This window comes from Cheilinus undulatus, linkage group 15 (genome assembly GCF_018320785.1).
Source record: "Cheilinus undulatus linkage group 15, ASM1832078v1, whole genome shotgun sequence".
NCBI classification, from domain to species: Eukaryota; Metazoa; Chordata; class Actinopteri; order Labriformes; family Labridae; genus Cheilinus; species Cheilinus undulatus.
In genome coordinates, this window is record NC_054879.1 from 13,841,787 (window position 1) to 13,867,776 (window position 25,990).

General features: G+C 38.4%; 1 protein-coding gene across 1 annotated transcript; it reads right to left on the reverse strand.

Moving 5' to 3' along the window:
* Nucleotides 1–95: 95 nt before the first annotated feature.
* LOC121522879 (collagen alpha-3(VI) chain-like) lies at nucleotides 96–7,940 on the reverse strand. The gene is made up of 4 exons (XM_041807555.1): nucleotides 7,823–7,940; nucleotides 4,330–4,438; nucleotides 1,939–2,538; nucleotides 96–1,029 (listed from the first exon to the last, which is right to left on the reverse strand). The coding sequence occupies exons 2-4, from the start codon at nucleotides 4,412–4,414 to the stop codon at nucleotides 470–472; spliced, it is 1,245 nt and encodes a 414-aa protein (XP_041663489.1). The 5' UTR covers nucleotides 4,415–4,438; nucleotides 7,823–7,940; the 3' UTR covers nucleotides 96–469.
* Between the last annotated feature and the right edge of the window lie 18,050 nt (nucleotides 7,941–25,990).

Here is a 25,990-nt window from a genome sequence, read left to right on the forward strand (position 1 = left end):
TTCAAACTTACTTCAACACAAGACAAAAATATTGCTTGAAATGAAAGTTTAATAGTATAAACAATAAAGTGTTATTTTTAATGAAGAATTCTGGTTTATTGTCTTTACTTAGTTCATACAAGTTTGTAAATACATTGAATTTTTTTTTTTTTTTCCATCTGTCAGTAAAAAACACAAAACAACAAAACTGAGCCTTCAAAGCCATCAAGGGATCCCACAGCACGCCGACCGACTGGTTGACTAACTGTTTCAGTGGTTGGTGACTAGTTGTTCCATAAAGCAAGGTGGTATCCTGTGCCAACATGTTTTAACCATGTAAACTTGACTACGGACAAGCATTTTAGACCTACCAATATCCATGCTGACTTAACTTGGTTTGTTTATGTGGAATATAAGTGACATGATAAAATCATGTTTATTCAATGATGTTTTTTTTCAGAGTTCCTCAGGGAAAACTGCTGCTGTCACATCAGATATCTATAACAATTCTTGTCAACTTTGGCAGGATTTCTTCAGCAAAAGCTGGTAAATTAGAGAATGTCTCATTATGGTAGGCCAACTCTGGGACAAAGGCCACGGTTCTCAAGAGGGCAGGATCTGCTTGACCAGAGCTGACTGTGAAGGTCAAAACACCAGCCAAAGCCAATTTATCAGCTACACTTTTAACTTGATCTGATGTGGGACCAGCTATGACCAGAATCAACACCTGCTGGACTCCCTGCCTCCTGCGTGACCCGGTTGATGGCTGGAACATGTTGGCAAGGGCATAATTCATAGCAGCTCCTGTATTTAAAGTCGAGCCCCCAGTGAGCCTAAGCTGGTTTAATTTATCCACAACATCTTGTCTTTTGCTGTTGCTGTTCAGATAAAATTCAATTCTGGGATGCTCTGCAAACTGCAAGAGACCAATCTGGACCTTGTCTGGACCTACATCACTCTGGTTGACCACATTGATGATGAAGTCTCTCACATAAGGAAAGTTACTCCCAATGTAGTTTGAGCCATCCACTAGGAAGACAATGTCCACCACTATAAGAAAAGCATAAAAAACACAAGTTATCCAGTGAACGAAACCTGAGGTTCACATTTTCAGGTTCAATAAAATGCTACTATACATATGAAACATAAAACATAAAACGTCAGATGATGCTGACATGTTTAATTGTAATAAAGTGCTTTTTGGTTTGGGTACCAGGCTCCGGTACAATCCAGCTAGACTTGGAGTCCAGATCCATCTTGACAAAGGCCTGCCCTGACTCAAAACTCTTGTTATGACAGCCTATATAGTGGCAGAAGTACTTTCTGGACTGAGTCCTTTGATAGGATTGTCATTATTGTCACTCCTGTCATGATCTGGCTTTGTGTGGTCTCAAGGACCTAATGACCACAATAAAAAAATGGGGATTTTTCCCATTAAACACTAGAAGAAAATGATGCTATCTCATTTAGGTTGTAGACTTTTACATGCCAATTAACATTCACAATAATACTTGTAGTACTGTAAATACATGGGATATTGCAACTCAGCGTTCCATTACTATCTATCACTCAAATGTGAGCTGACATGCCAACAAAGACCTACGAAAAGGTCTAAACTACTGAAATAAACTGTTTTTCTAATAGTGATGAATGTTTATTTTCACTCAGATTTCTGTATATGAATAATGGCACATCAAATTTTGAAATAACCTCGGATTTTTTTTTCTAAAGCCAGGTTCCCGGAGGATTTGAACCTTCTGAGAAGTTTTCTTGCATCTTAAAAACAATCGAATGTATAAATCTGCAACTCAGACTGAACTGAACTGACCTTCATGACATATCATGTTTCCCTGGGCATTTTTGTACCCAAATGTGTTTTTGTTATAAGAAAATCAGTTAATTCATTATCTTAATTTACACTGAAACACATTGATGTGCCTGGAAGTCAGAGTCCAGTACCTGGAGGTGGCTCTGTGGGTGCTTCCGTCGCCGCCACCCCAGAAAGAGTAGTGAGGGCATCAATGATTGCCCCAGGGTTGCGCGGCAGTATGCGGAAATCGTTCAGCCTAAACACAACGCTCTCAGCAAAGCTGATATTCTTCAGTTCCTGCTCATCAGCGTGTCTGGAACCTGCAGCCAATGTCAATACACCCATTCTCCTCAGGGCATTTGCAGGTTCCTCCACACTGTCAGTGGACTTTTTACTGGTCATCAGCAGTAAAAGCTGGGGTACCCCCTGTTGCAAACGGCTGCCCTTGTCAGCTCGCAGCATATTGGTCCGAACAAAGTCCAAGGCTGTTCCGATGTTGATTACCTGCCCAGATTTCGGTCTGATGTTGCCCAAAGCTCCCAGTAATGACTCCTTGGACCCATAGGTGTTAAGATACATCTCTAATTGAGGGGTATTAGTGAACATGGCCACACCCACTTGAACGTCATCTGGACCAATCGGCATGATGTCAACAAATCTTCTGATGAACTCACGAACACTGATGAGGACTGTTGCACCCATTGTACCGTCAATAAGGAAAATTATGTCTCTTTTTCCAATTGCCAAGACTAAAAAGAAAAGAAAAAAACCCCATCAGAATGGAAACTTATGATAATAAATCTGAGAATAATAAACACAACCAACATTTCTAAAATAACCTGAAAAACTCAAATTTATTCAGAGAAAAAATGACTGAACAAAAAAAAAATGAAATACATGTATTTTATTCTGAACAGTTTCTATTAGAACATTTAAATTTTGCTTTTTTTTAAAGCAATCAACAAGATTTCATGGCAACACCAGCAAAGATATAGTTCAATAATTTTTAACTGCAAGCTAATGTAATGGGGCCCGTGAGAGATTTAATCAGACACTCTTGAGCCTGCTAGGGACACTAGAGGTACAACAGCAAGGTAACTGGGTGGGATATTTGCCAGGACTTGTTCAGTCTTACAACAACACCCTCCATAATTCCACCAGCTATGCTCCTGCCTTCTTGATGCTTGGCCGCCACCTCAGGACTCTCACAGACATGCTGACAGGAGTAGTAGGGCCAGAAATTGCTACGACAACCACAGAGTGGGTTTGCAAACATCACAAGCAACTAAGCTATGCTTACAGGAAGGCCACAGCTCAACTAAACAAAGCAGCAGACAGGAACAAAAGGATGTACGACAAGACAGCCGCTGCTCCGGGTGTTGGACCAAAGGAGACGGGCAGGAGGAAAATTGACTGATAGATGGGAAAGCCAGCCTCATGATGGCCCAGCCCCATCCAGATTGTCCTGTGTACAAAATCAGGCCTGAGGGTAGGGATGGCCCTGAACGAAACAGCCTACGCCCCTGCCTTCCCTGTCCAGCCCAACCAGCAGCTGAGACCCCTGACCCCTGTTTGTTTTTGGGCACAATTAGATGCATGTGTGGGTGTTGGTACTTCCTGGACATTTTCTGGGGCTTAATAAACACACGTGGGCTGATCACACACCTGGTGAAGCAGCAGGCGCTGAGTGATGCGCTGTGCTCTGCGGTGTTTAAAAAACAACACAAGTGATTCAGGGAGATAGAACCAGGTGCACAGGAGAATCGGGTGGGCAGACAACAGACAGCAGACAGTACACCAACCGACAACCAGTTCATCTGCCCAAAATACGATGCTGGAAGAGGCGATAGGAAGGAGAGTCCACCGAGGTACTCGGCAGAGTGGGGAGAAGGACTGGAGGAATGCGCACTTTTCACAGTGGACTGCTGGAAAGAGGGAGAGACACGCTACGTGGGAAACTGGAGGGGTGAATGCACGCTTCACCCTTCCCCCTATTAAGTCTCTCCTTGATTCTTTTATTGTGGTTTTAAACGTAAATTGGAGGAGCCCTGCAAGAACAGGAGGAACTTACAGTCCTACTAGGGATGGGCCTTTTCTTTGCATTTTGGACTGTATTGTTTGTTATTGCATGTATTTTTCTTTGGTCGTTGTATCTACATAGAAGTTTTGTTTAATTTGATTTAAACCAATCTGAGTGTGTTAATTTAATTTCCTTGTTTATTTTTGAATACATTGATTATTTGGCTCATCTCCCTAGTTTTAACATTAACTTATTTGAGTCTCTGGGTGCAAAAGGACAATTATGTTCACATAGATTTCTTTCTGTGTCTGCCAGCTGTCTGAAATTGGCAAACTGTTTAAACTTGTTTCTTGTTTTTCCTTGCTAAAATTCAATTTCATTATATATATTTTAATGAAAAAGAAACCATCTTCCAATGGACATTGCTAAACCTTAAGGGAAAAAAAAACATCACAAACAGAACATATGTAAATAGAAACACCCTTCTACAAGAAACAGAGATGAACTTGGTTCAACTTACCTTCCTGAGCATGGAGGTTGGGGAGGAGTCCTACATACAGGACACCCAGGAGGACACACAACGGTAACAACCGTGGCCCCCTCATCTTCAATCACAGCAAAGGGGAAACCTGCAAAATAAGAAACAGTTTGACTTAATTATACATCAGCTCACACATGCAAGAGCCATATCTTATCAAAGCCTGCCCACTTCCAGGAAGTGTCGAATCCAATCTCATTAACTATTGCAGCACAAAAGTTTGGCTTGATGATTGAGAATATGTTAAATCTTGAAAAAATTTGGGGTCTCAAGAAAACAGTCACATTCCACTTGTGGGCGCTATCCATAAGTTTTGGGAGTCACAACTGACAATGAACTCTCGTCTGACCAACACATCACTGACACCCACAAAGATCCAGGCAAAGACTACAAGTCAAGTACAAGCTCAGTGCTCTCTGTCGCCTCTTCTCTCATACCTCTGTACAAGAGCAACATCCACTCTAACATGGAGAACTGATCACTCAGCGACTATAACAACTCTCTACCACTAACAAATAGAAATGCATTAGGATTACACACTGCCTCCATTCTCCCCTACACCAAACCAGACTTCGGCTCAAGAGTCATCTTGCACTAATGACTCCCGTCGCCCCCTCAACCCACACTTCACTCTGCTGCCCTCAGGCCGCAGTTAATGGACACTAAAATTAGGAATGGCTTGTGTCAGTAAGAACTAGGGCTGCTCGATTATGACAACATATTTTTAGTGGTATTGAGATCATGATTATTTAACCCTGATATTAAAATGTGTCTCAACTGTCCACACTGAGATTTGTTTGTGATTATATTGCATGTTCCTACTCACTTCTCTTCTTCTTCTGTGTTCACAGCTAACAAATGTCATCCAAGACAGTAATATTCAATTACAATCGTGGTGTAGCGAATTCCCAACATTCACTTAAAATCAACAGCTGTTCACCATTTTCATTGCATATAATATTAATATAAAGTTACAATCTATATCAGTAAGGATGATAACATGCTACATGTTCCAGCCTCTCCAACATCTGTGCTGCATCATGGAAAAAAGGACAAAAACTTGGAGAGCAGGGAGCCAACGTAAAACAGACTGATGCTGATTTATACTGCATACCTAAAAAAAAATCATCCCTCTGCAGCTCTGCCAATGTCAGTTTGGACACAAGTGCTACCAATGGAAGCCAAAGCATTGTCGCAATAGCAGTAGTAAATTATATGAAAGCACTTGGAGCATAAAACAATACACTGCTTTCCAAATTATTACGCAAACAATATTTTTCTCTGTTTTTTTCCTAAATATTTGATGCAAATGACGGTCAGTATAATTTTCAAGCCATCAACCATTAGAGCATAATTCAAATTTTATTAAACAAACCACAAAATGATTACTTAAAAAAAAATTCAAAATGCACTGTTCCACATCATGCACAAGAGTTTCAAAACATAACATAGGTTGTAAAGAACTGAAAATGGTCATCTGTTTAAGTAGCAGCATTAGGAGGTCATATTTACTGAAATCAAAAGCTATTTCAATCAAAAAAATCATAACAGGCCAAGTTTTTGGAGAGTTTCTGCTTGAATTTCTTTGTAAGATGTCAGAATATCCTCCCAGAGCTGCTATTTTGATGTGAACTGCCTCCCACCCTCATAGATCTTGAGGATCTTGAGGATCCTCCAGGAGCTTGAGGATGCTCCAAAGGTTCTCAGTAGGGTTGAGGTCAGGGGAGGATGGGGGCTACACCATGAGTTTCTCTCCTTTTTTGCCCATAGTAGCCAATGACACAGAGCTATTCTTTGCAGCATGAGATGGTGCATTGTCATGCATGCAGATAATTTTGCTAAGGAAAGCACGGTTCTTCTTTTTGTACCATAGAAGAAAGTGGCCAGCAGAAACTCTATATACTTTATCGAGGTCATTTTCACATCTTCAGGAACTCTAAAGGGGCCTACCAGCTCTTACCCCATGATTCCAGCCAAAAACATGACTCTGCCTCCTCCTTGCTGATGTCACAGCCTTGTTGGGACATGGTGGACATCCACCAACCATCCAGTACTCCATCTATCTGGACCATGCAGGGTTGCATGGCATTCATCAGTAAACAAGACTGTTGGAAAATGAATCTTCATGTATTTCTGGGCCCACTGCAACTGTTTCTGCTTTTGAGCATCGGCTAGGGGTGGCTGAATAGTAAGTTTATGCAAGACTGCATGCCTCTGGAGGATCCTACACCTTGAGGACTGTGGGACTCCAGAGGCACCAGCAGCTTCAAACACCTGTTTGCTGCTTTGTAATGGTATTTTAGCAGCTGCTCTCTTAATCCTATGAATTTGTCTGGCAGAAACCTTCCTCATTGGGCCTTCATCTGTACAAACCTGTCTGTGCTCTGAATCTGCCACAAATTTCTTCACAGTACGATGATCCCACTTAAGTTTACCTGAAATATTTAATGTTTCCTTACCTTGTACAAGGCATTGCACTATTTGACGTTTTTTGGCAGCAGAGAGATCCTTTTTATTTCCCATATTTCTCAAAACCTGTGGCTTGCTTAATAATGTGGAACATCCTTCTTAAGTAATTTTCCTTTAACTGGGCTCACCTGTCAAACTAATTATCACAGGTGTCTGAGATTGATTTCAGTGATCCAAAGAGTCCTGAGACACAACACCATCCATGAGTTTTGTTGAAAAACAAAAAAATTGAATATTCATGACAGTAAAATCCAATTTGCTTAATAATGTGGAACGTGGTGTAAGTTTCCCCTTAACTTCTTCCCCTTCATATCACAGCAAAAGGTTACAAACATACATGGAAGCAGTAGAAGCATGGAAGCTGCATGACTCATTTCCTAAGAAATTTCATTATGTGGTGAGCTGCTAGAATAAAATAACTTCATTTCTGCACATAACTCCAAGTTCACACAATAAAACACAGCAGCTGAATTCACCCGTCCCTTCCTAGACAGCCTGGTCCACTAAACCCTGCAGCCCACGACCACCAACCCATGGGGCCACCCTCCTCCAATTGACCAAACCCCCTCTGGTTCTCCTGGTTCATCTGGCTAGTGGTGTGGAAAACTGTTTCTTCACCCTTGTCCACTCCTGTACTTCTCTTAGAGAGGGTGTGGTTTTGGAAACATCTAACCATCCAAGCACTCTTCTTTAGTGCTCACCAATGGGTGAGGGGATTCTGAACACTATTACCAGCCGACTCATCTGAATGGGTGAAAAGATTCCTCTTAGACTACTCAGGATGTGCACAAATTTGGCTAACTCTGTGAAAGCCCATCATTATGACACTCACCATAAGCTTACATGTTATGACTGGTGACTATGCTATAGTCAGTGCACCATTTATAATCTACAGACAGTGCACTCAAGGTCAATCCACAGCAAAATTAAGCGAGCATGCATTTGTGTAAACCAAACAGCTCTGCAGGATGGATTCATTTAAGAAGAAAGAGGATTTAAAACTCACCCTGAGCTGAAGCAGCTGTACTCCACTGGATTAGTTTTCAAAGAAAAAATTATATCAGCTATGTAAAATGAATGCAGGAAGGACTTTTGGTCTTAAACCAGAGGAGCTGTGGTGCTCAGTTCAAGGCTGGGATAGGACACACCTCCAAACTCCTGAAGTTCTGCCACCTCTCTCTTCCTCCCCCTCCCACTTGCTCTGAAGAAAATAAAAAAGGACGGAGACAACCTGGTCAGTCACAGGGCTGACACATAGAGACAGACAACCAAGCATGCTCACACTTACACCCACCAATCTAGAGTGATCAGTTCAGCTAAAGAGCATGTGTTTGGTGGTGGGAGGAAGCTGGAGTACCCACATATGCAGAGGGAGAACATGCAAACCCTACACAGAAAGGCCCTGACTGGGAGGTGAACCAGGAACCTTCTTACTGAGAGGTCAGCTCCTGCACCACCATGCAGCCTGGAGAGACACTACCAATGCTGAAAAGTAGATAGAGGTTTTAGAGCAAACATGCTCCCATCCAGACAAATGCCTTGACTATTTCAGCAAGACAATGTTAAACCACATAACACATCCATCACAACAACATGGCTTCACAGTAGAAGAGTCCAGACTCTGAACTGGCCTGCCTGTAGTCCAGACCTTTCACCAATAGAAAATATTTGGAGTATAATAAAATGCAAAAAAAAAAAAAAAAAAAAGCAAAGAAGACCCAGTACAGGTGAGCAGCAAGAATCCTACATCAGACAAGAATGGGGCAACATTCTTCTCCCAAAACTCTGTACTGGTCTCCTCACTTCATGGACATTTACAGACTCATTGGTTTTGCCATTTTTTGTTGTTGTTATTAACTATTTGTGCGTGCGTCTGTGTATGTATCCATATGTATATGCATTTATATATGGGTGTATGTAGGTGTTCATATTTGTATCTCTTGTGTTTAGTCCCTTTGAGTGCCTGAAACTTATGTTCAGTATTATTTGTAGTGCTGCTTTTAGGAAGACCATGTGTTGTTGTTGTTGTTGTAGTCAGTATGTTCTGGTTAGTGAATATCTATGTACATACTTTTGTACTTTGGAACACATTTGTACATCCCTGAATGGCAGTCTTAAAATCAGCACATATGTATGTATGCACCCATTTTTCTTTCTTTATATCTGTTTTAGTTCTGTGTTGTTTTTTTTAAAGGTACTTTAACAAGTTCTATTTTAAAACATTTTTACCTCCACCAATGAGGTTATATAATCGGCAGGGTTTGTTAGTTTGTTAGTTTGTTTGTTAGCAACATAACTCAAAAAGTTATGGACGGATTTCGATGAAATTTTCAAGAAATGTCAGGAATGGCACAAGGAAGATCTGATTAGATTTTGGGAGTGATTCGGATCACCGTCTGGATCCAGGAATTTTTTAAAGGATTCTGTACTTTTGGGAGATAGGGCTAATGGTGGAGGTCTGCGGTCTCCGAGTGCTTTTCTAGTTTCTCACTGTTTTGTGTCTCTGTCTTTCTTTTTATTATTATTATTATTATTATTATTATTATTATTATTATTATTATTATTACCATTATTATTGATGTCATCTTTATTTCTTTTGTAGAATTTTTCTTGCTATTTTCCTTTTTTTCCATTTATTAATGATTTATTTATTTTTTAATTGTTATTTTGTCTTCAGTACTATTTATTAATGTTACTATTGTCACCACTTTGTTATCTTTGTTATCCCTCTGGTTTGCCAAAGACAAAATGCACACATTTACGGAAACAATTTTGTTATTAAGTGCCAAAACTCAAATAAAAAGAGTGTTGAAAAAAATCAAGAGGGCATACTACACAATGGTAAACATGGCCCTGTCCCTACTTTTTAGAGATGTGTTGCTGCTATTAAATTCAAAATGAGCTAATATTTTTCATGAAAAGGTAAAAAAGTTTAATTTTCAACATCTAATATATTATATACATCAGATGGGTTTATGAGATTTGAAAATATTTGCACTCTGTTTTGATTCATAATTCACATAGCGCCCCAACTTTTTTAGAATTTGGATTATACTCAGGTTATAAAACATCATTCAATTTATCTAAAATAAGGGAAGGATGATCAAGGTGTGTGTAGCATGGTGGCTGTAAGTTATCCAAATGCATCAGTGACTGGAGACAGAAATCAGGAATATGTGCTATTAATGAATATTTCATTAAGTTTTCTTCTTCAGTTTCTGTTAATTTTAAAGACAATAAATAATAATTAGACCTCTGCTCTCATCACTGCTTCAATGACACCAAATACAACATTTAATATCTCAGCAACTAGGAAACATCTATGTGTTCACTGCAGTTCACATTTTTCTGATCATATTGGATGATTCTGTCTTAATTTCCTTGTTTTATTGGTTTATCCTTGTGTTTTATTTTGAAAGAGTTTTAAAAAAAGGAAAGCTTATTACCCAGATCTCTCGAGGGGTTTGCACAACATCTGCAAAATGTACTGAAGGTTGTTTTATATTTACAAGATTAACATACTCTGAATATGAACCAAATCCTCCATCTTTCATTTACAGTGTGTTTTATCCACTCAGCGTGAGGTGTTTCTTTGTTTATGTGAAAGATCCAAACCAAATGAGGACCAGCAGCCCTTCATAGCTTCGTTGTCCTGATTAAAACCAAGCTCCTGTAAGGCCTGTGACGATCATCGTCAAGATCTCTGCAGTGTTGAGCAATAAAAAGTGTATTGTTGGATCCATCCTGCAGAGACAAATGTAAGTTTTGGATGAAGAACATATGAGAGACTATTGCACAAGCTGTAAAATACAGAACAGCAGGGGAGAAAGTAACTCTATGTGGAGGTTTGAAGGAGCCCCATGCAAACAGAAACAGGACTACATAAAAGAGATCCAAGCTTTATTGAAGCATAGGGATATATCTCTGTTGTTCATTTTTGTGGCTTTGCACAGTGAGTTAAAACCAAGGCACAGTATATTGGCTCTTATCACACAAAAATACACAGAAGTGAAAAATGCAACAGAAACATGACTTAAAAGCTGCTGTATGTTAGAGGAAACCTTGTATGAGATAAAAACACTTTGGAAAATGTCTGTTTTTCCTCCAGGCTGTGAGAAGATTTTAATATCTGTTTATAAGATAGAACTGGGATTGTTTTCAAGGTAAGCTTAGACTGGACAAGTTTTATCCATCTACAATGAAGAATGAAACCCTGTTTGCATCTGTAAAGGTCACTAATACAGTATCTTCAACTAGAAGAAGAGCGACAGCTTGTTGGTAAAAGTCTGCTTGTGTAGATAGTATTTGTAAAAAATATAAAGTACAAATAGATCTACAGATATACACAAAATATGTAGATCAATATATTGAATTCTAGTCGTTGATGGCTGAAATTCAAACAAGCACTTGGTTGCAGTTCAGGTAGGCCTCTGAATTGTCTGTCATTTTAAATACAAGTTTTGTAACCTCAGACTTATCACCTTACAGCTGTAGCCTCACTCTCTTGGATTGTGTGATTGTAATATCATAAAAGCCAAACAATGCAAAACAGTCTGGCTGCAGACCATTCATCTGAGACACTGTATATATCTCAGAACTGGAAATAAATCCTTTTTTGTTTTTCCATAAATAAAGCCGGGTTTAAATTCAATTTGGTTTTAGGGTAGGGCGTAAGGTAACGGTAAAGATAAAAACTGACTTGCTCACCCTGATCACAAAATGTTTAATAAAGCATGCTCCATGAAATCATTCTAATGCAGCCGTAGTAGCTTACGTAGCTCCCTCAGCTGCGTTAGCTACATAGATAACATACCTAAAGCCATGCTCACAAAGCAGTTATGTATGCTACATCTCTACACTACCTACATAGCTGGGTTAACTTTATCTGCTAAAAAGGAATGCGTTGTACTAGCATATTACTTCACTTCCTTTCTATGATATGGTGATAGACCATCACTCCATTTGAATTTTAGCATCTCTGTTGTTCACACGCTAACAAACAGGGAAAGAGGACAAGACATCAGGGGTGTCAGACAGGAGTAGTCATTTTCCACACCCAACAGAGCTTGTTAGCGTGCTTTAATAAGTGGAGATAACTGTGCATTATCAATAAACACATCTGTATTTGAACTGTTATACTGTCTTGACTGATGACAGTGATCTGATGATAATGACCATGATATTAGCTGGTCAACATGACAACCTGGTGAGCATGAATTACTTGATAACACACTAATGCCATCCCAAAAATCTTTGATACTGATTTCAAAGATTCTCACATTGCATTTTGTAGGATTTTGCCCACTAAGAGGACACTCTGGAGCACAGGTGTCAAACTCAAGGCCCAGGGGCCAAATCTGGCCCGTGGAGCAGTTAAATCCGGCCCGCAAGATGATCTCATATTTCTGTTATAACTGGTCCATCAGTATGAGGTCTGCAGATTTCCTCAAGTATAAAAATTTAAAATTATTACTGATGATTTAAGATGTCCTCGTTAAGTCACAAAATCTGAAAAAGTAAAGAGTAAAAATATTTAGATAAGAAGTGGGAAAAGGAATGTGAGAAAAGAAATTAATTTCTGGTTTCATTTCACGTTTTCAATTTTGCATCTCACAATTAGGGCTCAAACTTAGGATTCTGACTTTTAATTTCATACTTTGAGCATTTCAGCTCATAATTTTGACTTCTCCTATGATATTTTTGAGCTTTAAGATTCATAATTCTATTTTTAAGTGATATTTTGACCTTTTTAACCAATTATTTTGTCCAGACTTTGACTTCATAATCCAATAGTTTGACCTTTTAGACTCACAGTTTAAAATTTTGAATCATATCTTGACTTTTATTTCATGATCACAAACTTTATTTCATATTTTGACCTTTTAAACTCATGATTTTGACTTTCTTTCTTATATATTTTCAATTAAAAAAACATTTTTTAATTTCAGTTTCATCTTTTGACCCCTAAACTAATAAATTTACTTTCTCAGATTGTGAGCCTTTAAACTTATCTTTTTAAAATTTTAAATGCCAAAATCGTTTATTTTCAGTGCTAAGTTTTTTGTTCATATTTTATTACTGGTGAAACAAGGTTGAAATTTTATGGTTTAAAAAGGTGACCCTGTTGGGCCCTCAGGTTTGTCCTGAATCCAGAATCTGGCCCCTGCTGTGATTGAGTTTGACGCCCCTGCTGTAGAGAGCACTTTACCCACTAAGTTACTACACCAGAGGGTAATTTGCCAAATGGTACCCACTTAGAAGAGTAGTGTTGATAGAATAAAAACAGGCAGTGATACTATCCACAGCTGTGTTGGTCATGGTCCGACTCTGCAGCAGGATGCAAACAGGCTGGATGTGTCTCTGTGCTGCAGATCATCGAGCGGCATCTCCTGCCACTCTGACAGCCCTCCCTGCTGCTCTCCGATACACTCACACACCCTGTGAGCTGAAACACAGCAGTGTTAACAAAGACATCACACTCACTGCTGTATTAAACATGAACATGTGGGCATTTTAGAGTCATTTATAGTGAACAAACACTGGGATGTAGGACCAACATGGAGGCTGTATCTCATCATAAATGAATCCAAATGTTTGGAGCAGTTGTGATGATTTGGTTCTCATGTTGGTATCTACTGCTCTCTAGTGGACTCAAGCAGCCTTTTATTGAGATAAGTGTCCAGAGCACACTGATAATACATTTTATTCAGAAAAAACACTTTTCAAAAACTCAAAAACACTTTACAATAGTTAAAAGACATTACATACCAAAAAGACAACATAACAGCCAAACAAACAAGCAGCAAAGTGGCAAGACAACAACAGAATCAAACATTAAAAGCCCCCAAAAAGCAACACGGTGGTGCTTTAACTCATCTCTGCTTATAAATGTTAATTTTTGTCAATTTTTTAAAGATGAGTTAAAAAGATTTATAACTGTAAATGAGGGTTCGGTTGATGACCCACGTTTTTTGGGGGCGCCCTAAGGGGATTCATACGTAACACTGCAATATCGTTTTCAGCCTACCAGAACAAAACTAGGTTAGAGAAAATTAACCAACTTGAGGCCGAACTATTTGATCTTGAAAATATCCATCAAGCCTCTCTTTCTGAGGATATTAAAGTGATTCTTGATGCCACACGCTCTGAGTTAAATTCAATGCTGAGGCAGAGGGCAGGATTCTTGATGTTAAGAACTAGGAGAAACTACTATTTTAATGGACCCAGGCCCAGCCATTTGCTTTCACTAAGAATCAAACAAAATGAAAAATTCTCAAATATAACATCTATTAGCTCCCCAAATGGAATATTAACAGATCTGCAAGAAATAAATACAGAATTTCGCAACTTCTATTCTAATCTTCATAACTCAGAGCTAACATCTGATGTCTCAAAATGTAATGATTTCCTGAGCAATCTTAACCTCCCCTCTTTAAATCAAGAGGAGGCAACTCAGCTGGAAGCCCCTATTACTCTAAATGAGCTTAAAAATGCTATTTTTAGTATGAAAAGAGGGAAAGCTCCTGGATGGGATGGTATTCCTCCAGAATTCTTTGCTACATTTTGGGAAGATCTTGGACAATATATGTTAGATATGATATTGACCTCGGTTGAAAATGGCTCTTTTCTTAGTGATGTTAAGATGGCTCTGCTTGCTGTTCTCCCTAAAGCTAAGAAAGACCCCCTACTTTGCAATAATTATAGGCCCTTAAGTATTTTGTGTGCAGAAGTGAAGGCATATGCTAAAGTCTTAGTGTTAAGAATTGAGCCCCATTTATCTAAACTAGTACACCAGGACCAGACTGGTTTTGTGAAATCCCGCCTAGCAGGAGACAATATACGTAGGCTATTACATGTGATACATTTTTCCAGAGATATCGGGGACCCCTGCGCAGTGCTGTCCCTCAATGCTGAAAAAGCTTTTGATCGGCTCGAGTGGCAGTACTTGTGGGAGGTCCTTGGTAGGTTTGGTTTTGGGCGGGGTTTCATTGAAATGGTTAAGGTTCGTTACTCCAACCCTACAACTGTAGTCACAGTTAACAATATTTTGTCCACTCCATTCTCTGTCTGTAGAGGTTCTCGACAAGGTTGTCCTCTTTCTCCACTCCTTTTTGTTCTCTCACTTGAACCTCTGGCTCAGGGTATTAGACAACATCCATTTATTGAACCCATTACTTTCTGTAACACTCACCATCACATATCTTTATATGCCAATGATATATTGTAACATGTCAAAAACACTCTATTTTCTCTTCCTTATATTTTGGAGACTTTTGCTCAGTTTAGTGTTCTATCTGGTTATAAGATCAACTGGACTAAGTCTCAGTTAATGCCTTTAAATGCTTCTTTTAATTCATCTTCACTTCCAGCTTTGATTCCAGTGGCTCATTCTTTTAAATATTTAGGTGTTGATAGCCATCCCACTTTATTATCCATCTCCACCAAAAATTTTCAACATGTATTTAAACGTGTTGAGGAAGATATGGAATATCCATAATCAAAATGGATGTTCTTCCAAGAATAAATTTCTTTTCCAGCATGATTCCTCTCCCACCTCCTAAAAATTATTGGGATAAGTTGAGTAAGATTGTTTCAAATTTTGTGTGGGGTGGTAAAAGACCACGTCGTAATTTGTCTACATTACAAAGGAGCAAAAAGGATGGAGGTTTAAATGTTCCTAATTTCAAACTGTAATTTTGGTCTTATGTATTACAACCTGTGTCTGGATGGCTAGATCCATCTGCGCAGGTCTCTTGGAGACCAATTGAAGAAAATTTAGCCCTCCCACACAGGCTACAAGATCTGATTTTTTTCTGCTCTTCCCACCAAGAGTGCAAAAAGACAACTTGGGCCAGTTATGTCCTTTTTACCGTCAACATGGCGTGCGGTAGAGAAACATTGTCAGATTCTTCTAAGATGGCACACTCACAGCCCTCTTTTTAATAACTTTAAACTTACTACAGGGGGAGCTACCTTTCGGTTCCCTCAGTGGGCTGCTAAAGATGTCAACATTCTAGCTGATGTTTGGGAAGGAATTGGGATGAGATCTTTTGAGAATTTGTGTTCTTTGTATAATGTTCCTAAGAGCTCTTTTTTCTTTTATCTTAGACTCAGACTAGCTATGTGCACTTATGGTGTTCCATGGGGTGCAAATTTGGCAACTCACCTGCTTTTTTCTTTAGTAGATGCCAGAGGTCAGACTAGAGGGTTATCATCAAAAATTTATGTTTTTCTAAACTCTGTCTGTAAACCTCTAATCATTAATCAGACATGGAGCAGAGATTTTGGCATTTCCATGGAGGATATGTGTTGGACCACTATTTGGAAGAACCTAGATAATGCTTCTAAAAACCCTAATCATAAATTGATACTTTTCAAATTTTTACATAGGATGTATCTTACACCGAGAAAGCTACACTTAATGAAACTAATATCCTCCCTAAACTGCAAGCTCTGCCCAAATCAGGATATCGGATCTTTTATGCATATGTATTGGCGTTGTCCAGGAGTTGTAATTTTTTGGAAAATGATATCGTCTACATTATCAGAACTTCTTGATGTTGAAATTCCTTATTGTTCTAAATTGTTTTTACTGAATGATACCTCTGCTTTAACTCTGTCTACTTGTCATAAGTCTGTTTTATTTGCTGGTCTGACAGCTGCCAAAAAGATGCTAGCACTTCGCTGGCAACCACCTCACATTCTTTATTACTCTTTATAACTCTTTAAAAGACATTGCCTACATGGAACTGTCAGTAGCAAGGATGCACAATACCAAGCAAGCTACTGTCTCCTTCTGGTCTTCTTCTATAAAGAAAATCAAGGTCACATTGTGTGCTCAAAATGGAATCTAGAGCTCTTTGCATTTTATTTCTAGTTATTTATTTATGTATTTTATTTATTCTTCTTGGTATGTGCGCAGCTGTACCTGTTGATGGACTATTAATTTTGGTAACTATCATGAGATGACTGTAACCATGCATTGTCTTAAACCTGTATATATGAATTAGATCCTTGGCTGCTGGGGGGTGGGGTGGGGTGGGGGTGGGGGGGTAAGTTGTCCCTTTATTTATTTATTTGTTTATTTATTTATTTATTTGTATGTTTTTTTTGTTTGTTTTTTTTTGTTTTGTATTGTTTTTTTTGTTGTTGTTTGTTTTTTCTTTACATTTTTCTTTTATGTATATTGATCTGAAACCTCAATAAAAATTTGGAAAAAAAAAGAATCAAACATTAAAAGCCACTGTAAAAAGGTGAGTTCTGAGCAGTGATTTGAATGTGGATGAGTCCGTACAGTCTTGCACATGTTAAGGGAGTGAGTTCCAGAGGGAGGGGTGCTATAAAGGAGGCTCTGTCCCCCCAGGTTTGGTGCTTGAGTTCTGGATGTACTGAAGTTTATTGAGGACTGTTGAGGATGTGCCATAAAGGATGCTATTGCAGTAATCAAGTTGGGATGTGATAAAAGCGTGGATGAGAGTTTCAGCTGCAGGGGATTAGAATGGTGGGTGGAGGTGGGCTATGTTTATTAGGTGGAAGAAGGCAGTTTTTGTAAGCTGGGTGACGTGATGATAAAAAGGAGAGGTGACTGTCAACAGTGAAACTAAGAATGTAGGTGTGAGGCGAGGGGGGTGGGGTGAAAGTGTCAATTTAGAGGCTGAAGTTCTGGATGGATTAGGTTAGGGATTTGGGGTCAATGATCATGAGTTCCGCTTTATTGTAATCTAGGGAAAAAAAATTTATTTCTGAAAAGCGCTTTATTAATAAAATGTATTATTAGTGTGCTTTGGAGACTAATATCAATAAAAGGCTGCTTGAGTCCACTAGAGAGCAGTAGATACCAACATGAGAACCAAATCATCATAACTGCTCCAAACATTCACTATAAATGACTCTAAAATGCCCACATGTTCATGTTTAAAACAGCAGTGGGTGTGATGTCTTTGTTAACACTGCTGTGTTTCAGCCCACAGAGTGTATGAGTGTATCGGAGAGCAGCAGGGAGGGCTGTCAGAGTGGCAGGAGACGCCGCTCGATGATCTGGAGCACAGAGACACATCCAGCCTGTTTGCATCCTGCTGCAGAGTCGGACCATGACCAACACAGCTGTGGATAGTATCACTGCCTGTTTTCATTCTATCAACACACGGGCAGCTAGTGAAACATTTAGAGTTCTAAATAGATTATGAATGTATTTTTATTTCCTCTTTTATTTCTTATTTAACTTGAAGCTATCAATTTTATTTCAGAAAGTGTGAGCAAAGAGAGCATTTTATAACAGTTTAACTTCACCACTAATGATCAATAGTAGTTACAGCTGTCTGCTATAATGAAGGAACGACCACTGAGTTTATGAGGACATTTCACTTCAACACCAGTACTTTGTCCTCAATTTTATTGACTGTTTTTTGATCAAACTCTTCAGTCCCACATGTTGAATTGAAAAGTTGACTTTTACTGGAGGTCTCCTGCCTCATTTTTATACGATCAAGGCTAAACTGAGCAGAGTGCTCAACCAGAGCAGAATAGAAAGTGGTTCTCAGACAATACAAGGCTCTGTCAAACCAAATGAAGACGGCAATCTATATCATTTTTTCTGCAAAGATCTTAAAGTAATGTTTTCTTGCCCGTGGTAAGTCATGAGTCAGATACATTTTGATTGTTAATCCTGAGTTTTGACTTATTTTTATTATCCTGGGATAAAACAGCTGTCAGTCCCACTGGTGGTTTAGGGGGCTCCTGGTGCCTTTATGTTTAAAAAAGATGCTGTAATATTGCCCTCTTTGATGCCTCTATGGTAGATAAACATATGAAAGTGCCCTCGAGGGCAGTATTTTCCAACCTTTTTTTTGGTGACCCTTTTTAGAAAGGTTAAAGACATTGTGACTCTACAGTTTCCTTTTCTGTGTTAATGCTGATAAAGTCTACCTGCTGGGCTGTCTGTGGCTGATTGGTTGACGTTCCTTCTGGACTCAATCTAGTCCTGACCTGGCACTTTCCACTGTATGAGGCTGGAGGGGGGTACTTCACCTCTGTCCCATAGACTTTCTTTGCATGCTTGGCCCCGTGGGCCTTTAATGGTTTGTAGAGGTTGAGATTGGAGCACCCCCATGTGGCTTTAATGTGTACTGCAGACAGAAATTTCGCATTCAATACTGGTGCAAAGAAATTCTGGAGACCAATAAATAAATAAATAAATAAATAAATAAATAAATAAATAAATACTCTCTGGTGACCCACTTGTTGGTCCCAACCCAGACTTTGGGAATCCCAGATTTTGAGAATGAGTTCTCTCGGGCAGGGTTCTCAAACTGTTCCCCCCTAAAACCCTCCAAACAAAGGTGCCACAGACCGCGGACCCCCACTGTGCTGAATGTGGTTGAGGCATAGTGGAACACACTTCCAAATTCAAGAAAAAGCTGACTTTTTAAGTATTTTTTAAATATCACTTTGATTTGAGCATGAATCTTATCAACTGGCCATGTTTTTTAATTTTACATTAAACAAATTTTACACATATATTTTCATAAAAATAAGTCAAATATACAATTTGAACCCTGTAAGTGGGGAAAGTGCAGTTGTGGGTATCCTCTAAGTAGGCCAAATCTAACAAATTGCCTCTAGAGTATCTATGTGGGCAATAATTTTAAAAAATCCCTGGTTATTTGGAAAATTGCCCTCTGGTGTAGTATTTTAATGAGTAAAGTGCTCTAGAGTGTCCTCTCAGTGGGCAAATCCTACAAAATAAAACGGGAGAATCTTTGAAATCAGTATCAGAGATTTTTGGGATGACACTGGTGTGTTATTAAGTAATTCATGCTCACCAGGTTGTCATGTTGACCAGCTGAAATCATGGTCATTGTCATCAGATTACTGTGTATAACATTTTAAGTTATCTTCACTTAGTAAAGCATGCTAACAAGCTCTGTTGGGTGAGGAAAATGAAATGAAAATCTAGGGAATACTCCTGTCTGACACCCCTGATGCCTTGTCATCTCCCTCTTTCCCTGTTTGTCGGCCTTGTCAGTGTGAGCGACAGAGAGGGAAACTAGAATGGGGCGACGGTCTATTAACATATATCTCAGAAAGGAAGTGACTAGTGATCTAGTGATCTAGTTTAGCAGCTAAAGCTAATCCAGTTACGTAAATAGCATAGACATGTAGCTTACTTTAGTGCTTTGTGAGCGTGACTTTAGCTACGTTATCTACGTAGCTAACACAGCTGAGGGAGCTACGTAAGCTACTCTGGCTGCATTAGAATGTTTTCATGGAGGATGCTTTATTAACATTTTATAATCAGGTTGTGCAAGTCAGTTTTTATCTTTAGATATACCAACCATGACCACAAGCCCTACCTTGACACTAAATTGAGGTTAAACCCAAATTTATTTTAAAATGTAAGGATTTATTCCCATTCTGAGATATATGGTGTCTCAGATGAATGGTCTGCAGGCAGACTGTCTTGCATTGCTTGGCTTTCATGATTCTGAAATAGAAATCAGTGTAATCAAGCTGATGTTGCTGGGGCATGTAATTACTAATATTATCTTCCCATCTGTTGCACTATTGAATCAGCAATAGAATCCGTTTGGGGTCATGTGTCACACCCACAGATACGACAACTGCAGGAGCTCAGGGCTGAATCCCTGACCTTATGGTTTCGAGCTGACCGTCGGTCTCACTGATGTTGATAAAAATCTTCTCACAGCCAGGAGGAAAAACCCAGACATTTCCCATAGTGCTTTTATCTTCTACATGAAGAGGTTTCCTCTAACATACAGCAGCTTTTAAGTCATGTTTCTGTTGCGTTTTCACTTCTGTGTATTTTTGCGTGATAAGAGCCAATATACTGTGCCTTGGTTTTAACTCACTGTGCAAAGGCACAAAAATGAACAACAGAGATATTATCCCTATGCTTCAATAAAGCTAGGATCTCTTTTATGTAGTCCTGTTTCTGTTTGCATGGGGCTCCTTCAAACCTCCACATAGAGTTACTTTCTCCCCTGCCGTTCTGTATTTTACAGCTTGTGCAATAGTCCCTCATATGTTCTTCATCCAAAACGTATGCTTTTCTCTGCAGGATGGATCCAACAGTACACTTTTTATTGCTCAACACTGCAGAGATCTTGATGATGATCGTCACAGGCCTTACAGGAGCTTGGTTTTAATCAGGACAACGAAGCTATGAAGGGCTGCTGGTCCTCATTTGGTTTGGATCTTTCACATTAACAAAGAAACACCTCACACTGAGCGGATAAAACACACTGTAAATGAAAGATGGAGGATTTGGTTCATATTCAGAGTATGTTAATCTTGTGAATATAAAACAACCTTCAGTACATTTTGCAGATGTTGTGCAAACCCCTCGAGAGATCTGGGCAATGAGCTTTTCTTTGTTTAAAACTCTTTCAAAATAAAACACAAGGATAAACCATTAAAGCGAATAAATTAAGAGAGAATTCTCAGAAAAATGTGAATTTCAATGAACACATAGACGTTTCCTAGTTGTTGAGTTTAAAATGTTGTGTTTGGTGTCATTGAAGCTGTGATGAGAGCAGAGGTCTAATCAGTATTTATTATCTTTTAAAATAACAGAAACTGAAGAAGTAAACTTAATGAAATATTTATCAGTTGCACCTATTCCTGATTTCTGTCTCTAGTCACTGATGCACTTGGATCCCTTGCAGCCACCATGGTACACACACCTTGATCATTCTTCCCTTATTTTAGATAAATTGAATGATGTTGTACATGTATACAATATCTAGCAAGTTTTTTTTCTTGACTAAATATTGTAACCCAAATTCCACAAAAGTTGGGAGTTGTGTAATGTGTGAATGAAAAACAAAATGCATTCATTTACAAATCCCATAAACCCATATTTGATTCACAATAGAACATAAACGTCAAAAATATAAGCTCATTTTGAGTTTTATGAACGCAACACAAAAAGCAGGGACAGGGACAAGTTTACCATTGCGTAGCATCCCCTCTTCTTTTAACAACAGTCTGTAAACGTCTGTGAAGTGAGGAGACCAGTCTCTGGAGTTTTGGGAGAAGAATGTTTTCCCATTCTTGTCCGATGTATGATTTTGGCTTGCCTCGTTGTCAGATTTTTGCATTTTATTTTTCTTCAAATGTTTTCTATTGCTGAAAGGTCTGGACTGCAGGAAGGCCGGTTCAGCACCAGGACTCTTCTACTGTGAAGCCATGCTGTTGTGGTGGATATGCTAAGTGGTTTGGCATTGTCCTGTTGAAATAGTCAAGGCATTTGTCTGCATGGGAGCATATGTTTACTCTATCTACTTTTCAGCACTGATAGTGCCTCTCCAGATGTGTAAGCTGCCCATGCCACAGGCACTAATGCAACCCCATACGATCAGAGATGCAGGCTTTTGAACTGTGCACTGATAACAAGTTTGAAGGAAAATGTGTACATTGTTTCCAAAAAGAATATCAATTTTTGATACATCTACCCACAGAACAGTTTTCCATTTTGCTTCAGTCCACTTTAAATGAGCTCTGTCTGAGAGACGACAGCAGGGTTTCTGGATCGTGTTCACATGTGGCTTCTTCTTCCCATGATACAGCTTTTACTGTCATTTGTGGATGACATGGTGAACTATGTCAACCTTCAGCCTTGTTCCTTGTGCACAGATAATTTCTCCAGATTGTCTAAAACTTCAGATGATATTATGGACTGTAGATGGTCTGCACAATCATATGTAGAGGAACATTTTTTCTGACATTGTTCTACAATTGCCTCTCTAAAATACCCCTTTTACACCAAGTCATGTTCCTGACCTGTTGTCAGTTAACCTCAATTTCAGAAAAATGTTCCTCTACATGTCTTTATGTTGTTCTTGCTTGCTTTTATGCCTTTCCTCTTGTTGTTTTTTACTTCAGCAGTGTCTAGGACTTCTTTGATTTTATTGTGCAGCACTTTGGTAAACTTGAATGTTTTTAAAATGTGCTATATAAATAAAGTGGATTGGATTGGATTGAACCTAATCATTTGCAAGACGCTCTCCAGCTAGTTTTCTTTAGTACCACCCTGTCCCAACTTTTTTGAGATGTGTCGCTGCCATCAAATTCGAAATCAGCTAATATTTTCATGAAATATTGAAATGTCTCAGTTTCAACATCTGGTTCATGTTCTACAGTGGATCAAATATGGGTTTGAGATTTGCAATGGTGGTAGTACATTTTAGCAAAAACATGGTGTGGAGGTTTCATTTATGGGGCCTGTGTTCAATAGTGGAAAATAATATGCCACCTTTAAATCTATTTTTTAAATACTGGCTTGATTCTAATGGTAATTTATTTATTTTTTGGTGATTTTTTTGTAATATTTATTGATGTTTCCTCCTCTTTCACCTGATTAGTGGAACCATGAATGCATTTAACATTTTTATTATCTTTCAGAGTTTTTAAAATCATGTCTTGCAGTTTTAAAACTTTTTTTCCTCTCAAATGCTATGGTTAATTTAACATCTGCTACAAAATAAATCTACCTGAGGGTACCAGAAAATAACCTGACCTGAGCCTGCTGCAGTGCTTTTTCTCATAACTAACGTTGAGCTGATATTACAATAAAGGAACTAAAGGAATTACACTGCTTATTTACTCATTTTATGTCAAACTTGAATGTATAAAGTCATGTTTGGACTTGCATCTTGCCTTTAGCCATGTTTTACTCCACAAATCCTTGAATCTATTAAGCACACCATTATGTTCAAGAAAGAAAATTAAGTTATCTTTGAAGTGTTTACATAATTTATTCAGGCCACATGTTAGAAAACCCCTACATAGAAGTTAAAGACTTTAATGGAGTCTGACAAATGAACAAGACCAACGTGAAGAAGCCCAACAGAGAGCAGATGCCATTTTTATTCATCCATAGTATTTTCACTGTGAGATCCAGACATTGGTACCACTCTCAGCTGTTGGTATGTAAACTTTGGCAGCGATGAAAGCCAGATGCTGATTTCTCCTCGACACTTTCCGTCCAAATCTCCCCACAGGTCTGATCCCTCTGCCAGTGTACCAGGAGGCATCAATGTTTGGATCTGAGCAGGACAGGGGACGACAATGGACAGACAAATCACAGGTTAGCTTTAGGATTAGCCATCTTTAGCTTACTTTATTATGTAAACCAACCCAAATAAAGGGCCATGGATTATAACTTTACCCCTAAAACATGATAAAACATATTCCCAGAGGAGAATTTCAACAAAAATATCAATGAAAAAATGAATTAAAAGCAACATCTTTAATTCTGCTATTTTGTAAACCAAACTAATGTGCTTTTTATTTTTATTTTTCATTGAAATTACAACTATATGCAATTTTGTTCCACATGATGTAAGAATGCTGTATGTTGTGGAAGAGATGACAAGCACTTTAAATAAAATGCAGAAATAATATTCTCCCCTGACATGGGGCCCTCCACATGCATTGCTCTCCCCCCCTTTAAATTTTTATTTATCAAAGAAAGTCCTGCTTGCAACTTGATGTAAGACCAGGCAAAAATGACTGATTAGAAATGTTTTCTGTTTAAAACTGTCCAGGTAGATTTTAAAATGTCTATCTGAAGACTCTCAATGGACATCTGGTGACCAAATGATATCAGAGCTATGCAATACTAAATTTAAAAGTTAATCTTAATAACAAATTTACTCAAAGAAAAAAAAAACCTTTGTATAATTCTGGATTTTTGTTATCTTTTTGGTTATATTTTAATGACCAAAACTTCTCAAAAAGTGGTCACATTTATATATTTAATAACATATTTGAAAAGTATTTATTATAGAATATTTGTTAAAATAACACAGTTACACTAAATGAGTTTTGGATGTTTTATAAATGAAAAAGTTTCTTAAAATATAATATTAATAGAATTTTTTACTCTGTTATTCACACCTGGTTGTTATATCACTTTAATGACTTTAATTCATAAATTTAAGCTACTGGGGCAAAAAAGTACAACTTTATCTTTTGAATGTAGTGGAGTAATAGTGTTATCAAAAATGCACAATACTAAATACTTGTCTTAAAGTAATTTAAAGTTTGAGTTTAGCATTTAAATTGCATTTAATTCATCTTCATCTTAGACTCTTTGAGTCTTGGACATTTGAGTAATAAGTTTGTAGAAATCTTACTTCTGACATTTATGGAAGCATCTTGACTGGATCTACTCAGAGCCTGACTGAGGAGCAACAGGATGAAACAGAGGACAGAACACAGCTTCATTTCAGCTCCACCTGCAGCAGAGAAAAGAAAGAGCACAATAGCACAACATATAACACCAACATACTAGTGCAGAATTACTTTGATATAAGTATAGGGTATGTCTTTAAATTTATTCTGATGAGTCAGTATCTTTTCAGGGTTTTATGATGATATGGACCTGTGAGTCTGAATGCAGATGCAAAGGGGGGAAGATGCAGAGAAGCAGAGGAGTGCACAGTTTGCAGAATGTTCCAGTATTTGTATAAATGTGATGCATTAATGCGAACATGATTCATTATTGGTGAAAGTTTTGCAATTGTGCAATATTCTGCAATATTTATTTTTACATATACAATTTGCTATATGAACAGAAGGCTGTAACACCAAATAAAAACTGCTGTCAGCACTCTTAAACATCATTTTAAATTGTAAAAAACATTTCTGAAGGGTATTTTCCAAGTTACTCATAACAGAGTGAATGGACTGACCTGTTGGCATGACTTTACATTAGTCTAAACAATAGTTAACCCGGATGAATGTCATCATGAATGTTGGAAAAACACAAGGACTTACCGTCTGGAAGATTTCTAGTTGTATTAATTGCGGGTAAACTCCTCTCCAGTAGGATCTGAACAGGTGAAAGGAAGCTCTGAAGTCAGATTAGATCCCTCTCTGCCTCCTAAGTGTTAAAGATCAGCCTGTTTGGTCACTAACAGGAACTGCAGTGAGACTAAAGTGTTTATCTCACCTGCTGTATGGATGCACTTCTGACGTTGTGTTATTGGTTGTTAATCAGATGTGTCATCCATTTATATTCCAGCAGGAGGGGCAGCGAAGATTTGATATGCTGATGTCACACACTTATTCAGAATATGAAACATAATGTCTTCTGCGTGGGGGTTTACAACTTAAATGACGACAGTGCACCAAAACCACCACCAAATCT

Bases quoted from the DNA above. Each gene is read 5' to 3' on its own strand.
- LOC121522879 (XM_041807555.1), bottom strand. From the start codon at position 4,414: ATGAGGGGGCCACGGTTGTTACCGTTGTGTGTCCTCCTGGGTGTCCTG. The intron at 2,539-4,329 runs GTAAGTTGAACC...TTTTCTTTTTAG, and splicing joins CAACCTCCATGCTCAGGAAG to TCTTGGCAATTGGAAAAAGA. The intron at 1,030-1,938 runs GTACTGGACTCT...CTTTTCTTATAG, and splicing joins ACCCACAGAGCCACCTCCAG to TGGTGGACATTGTCTTCCTA.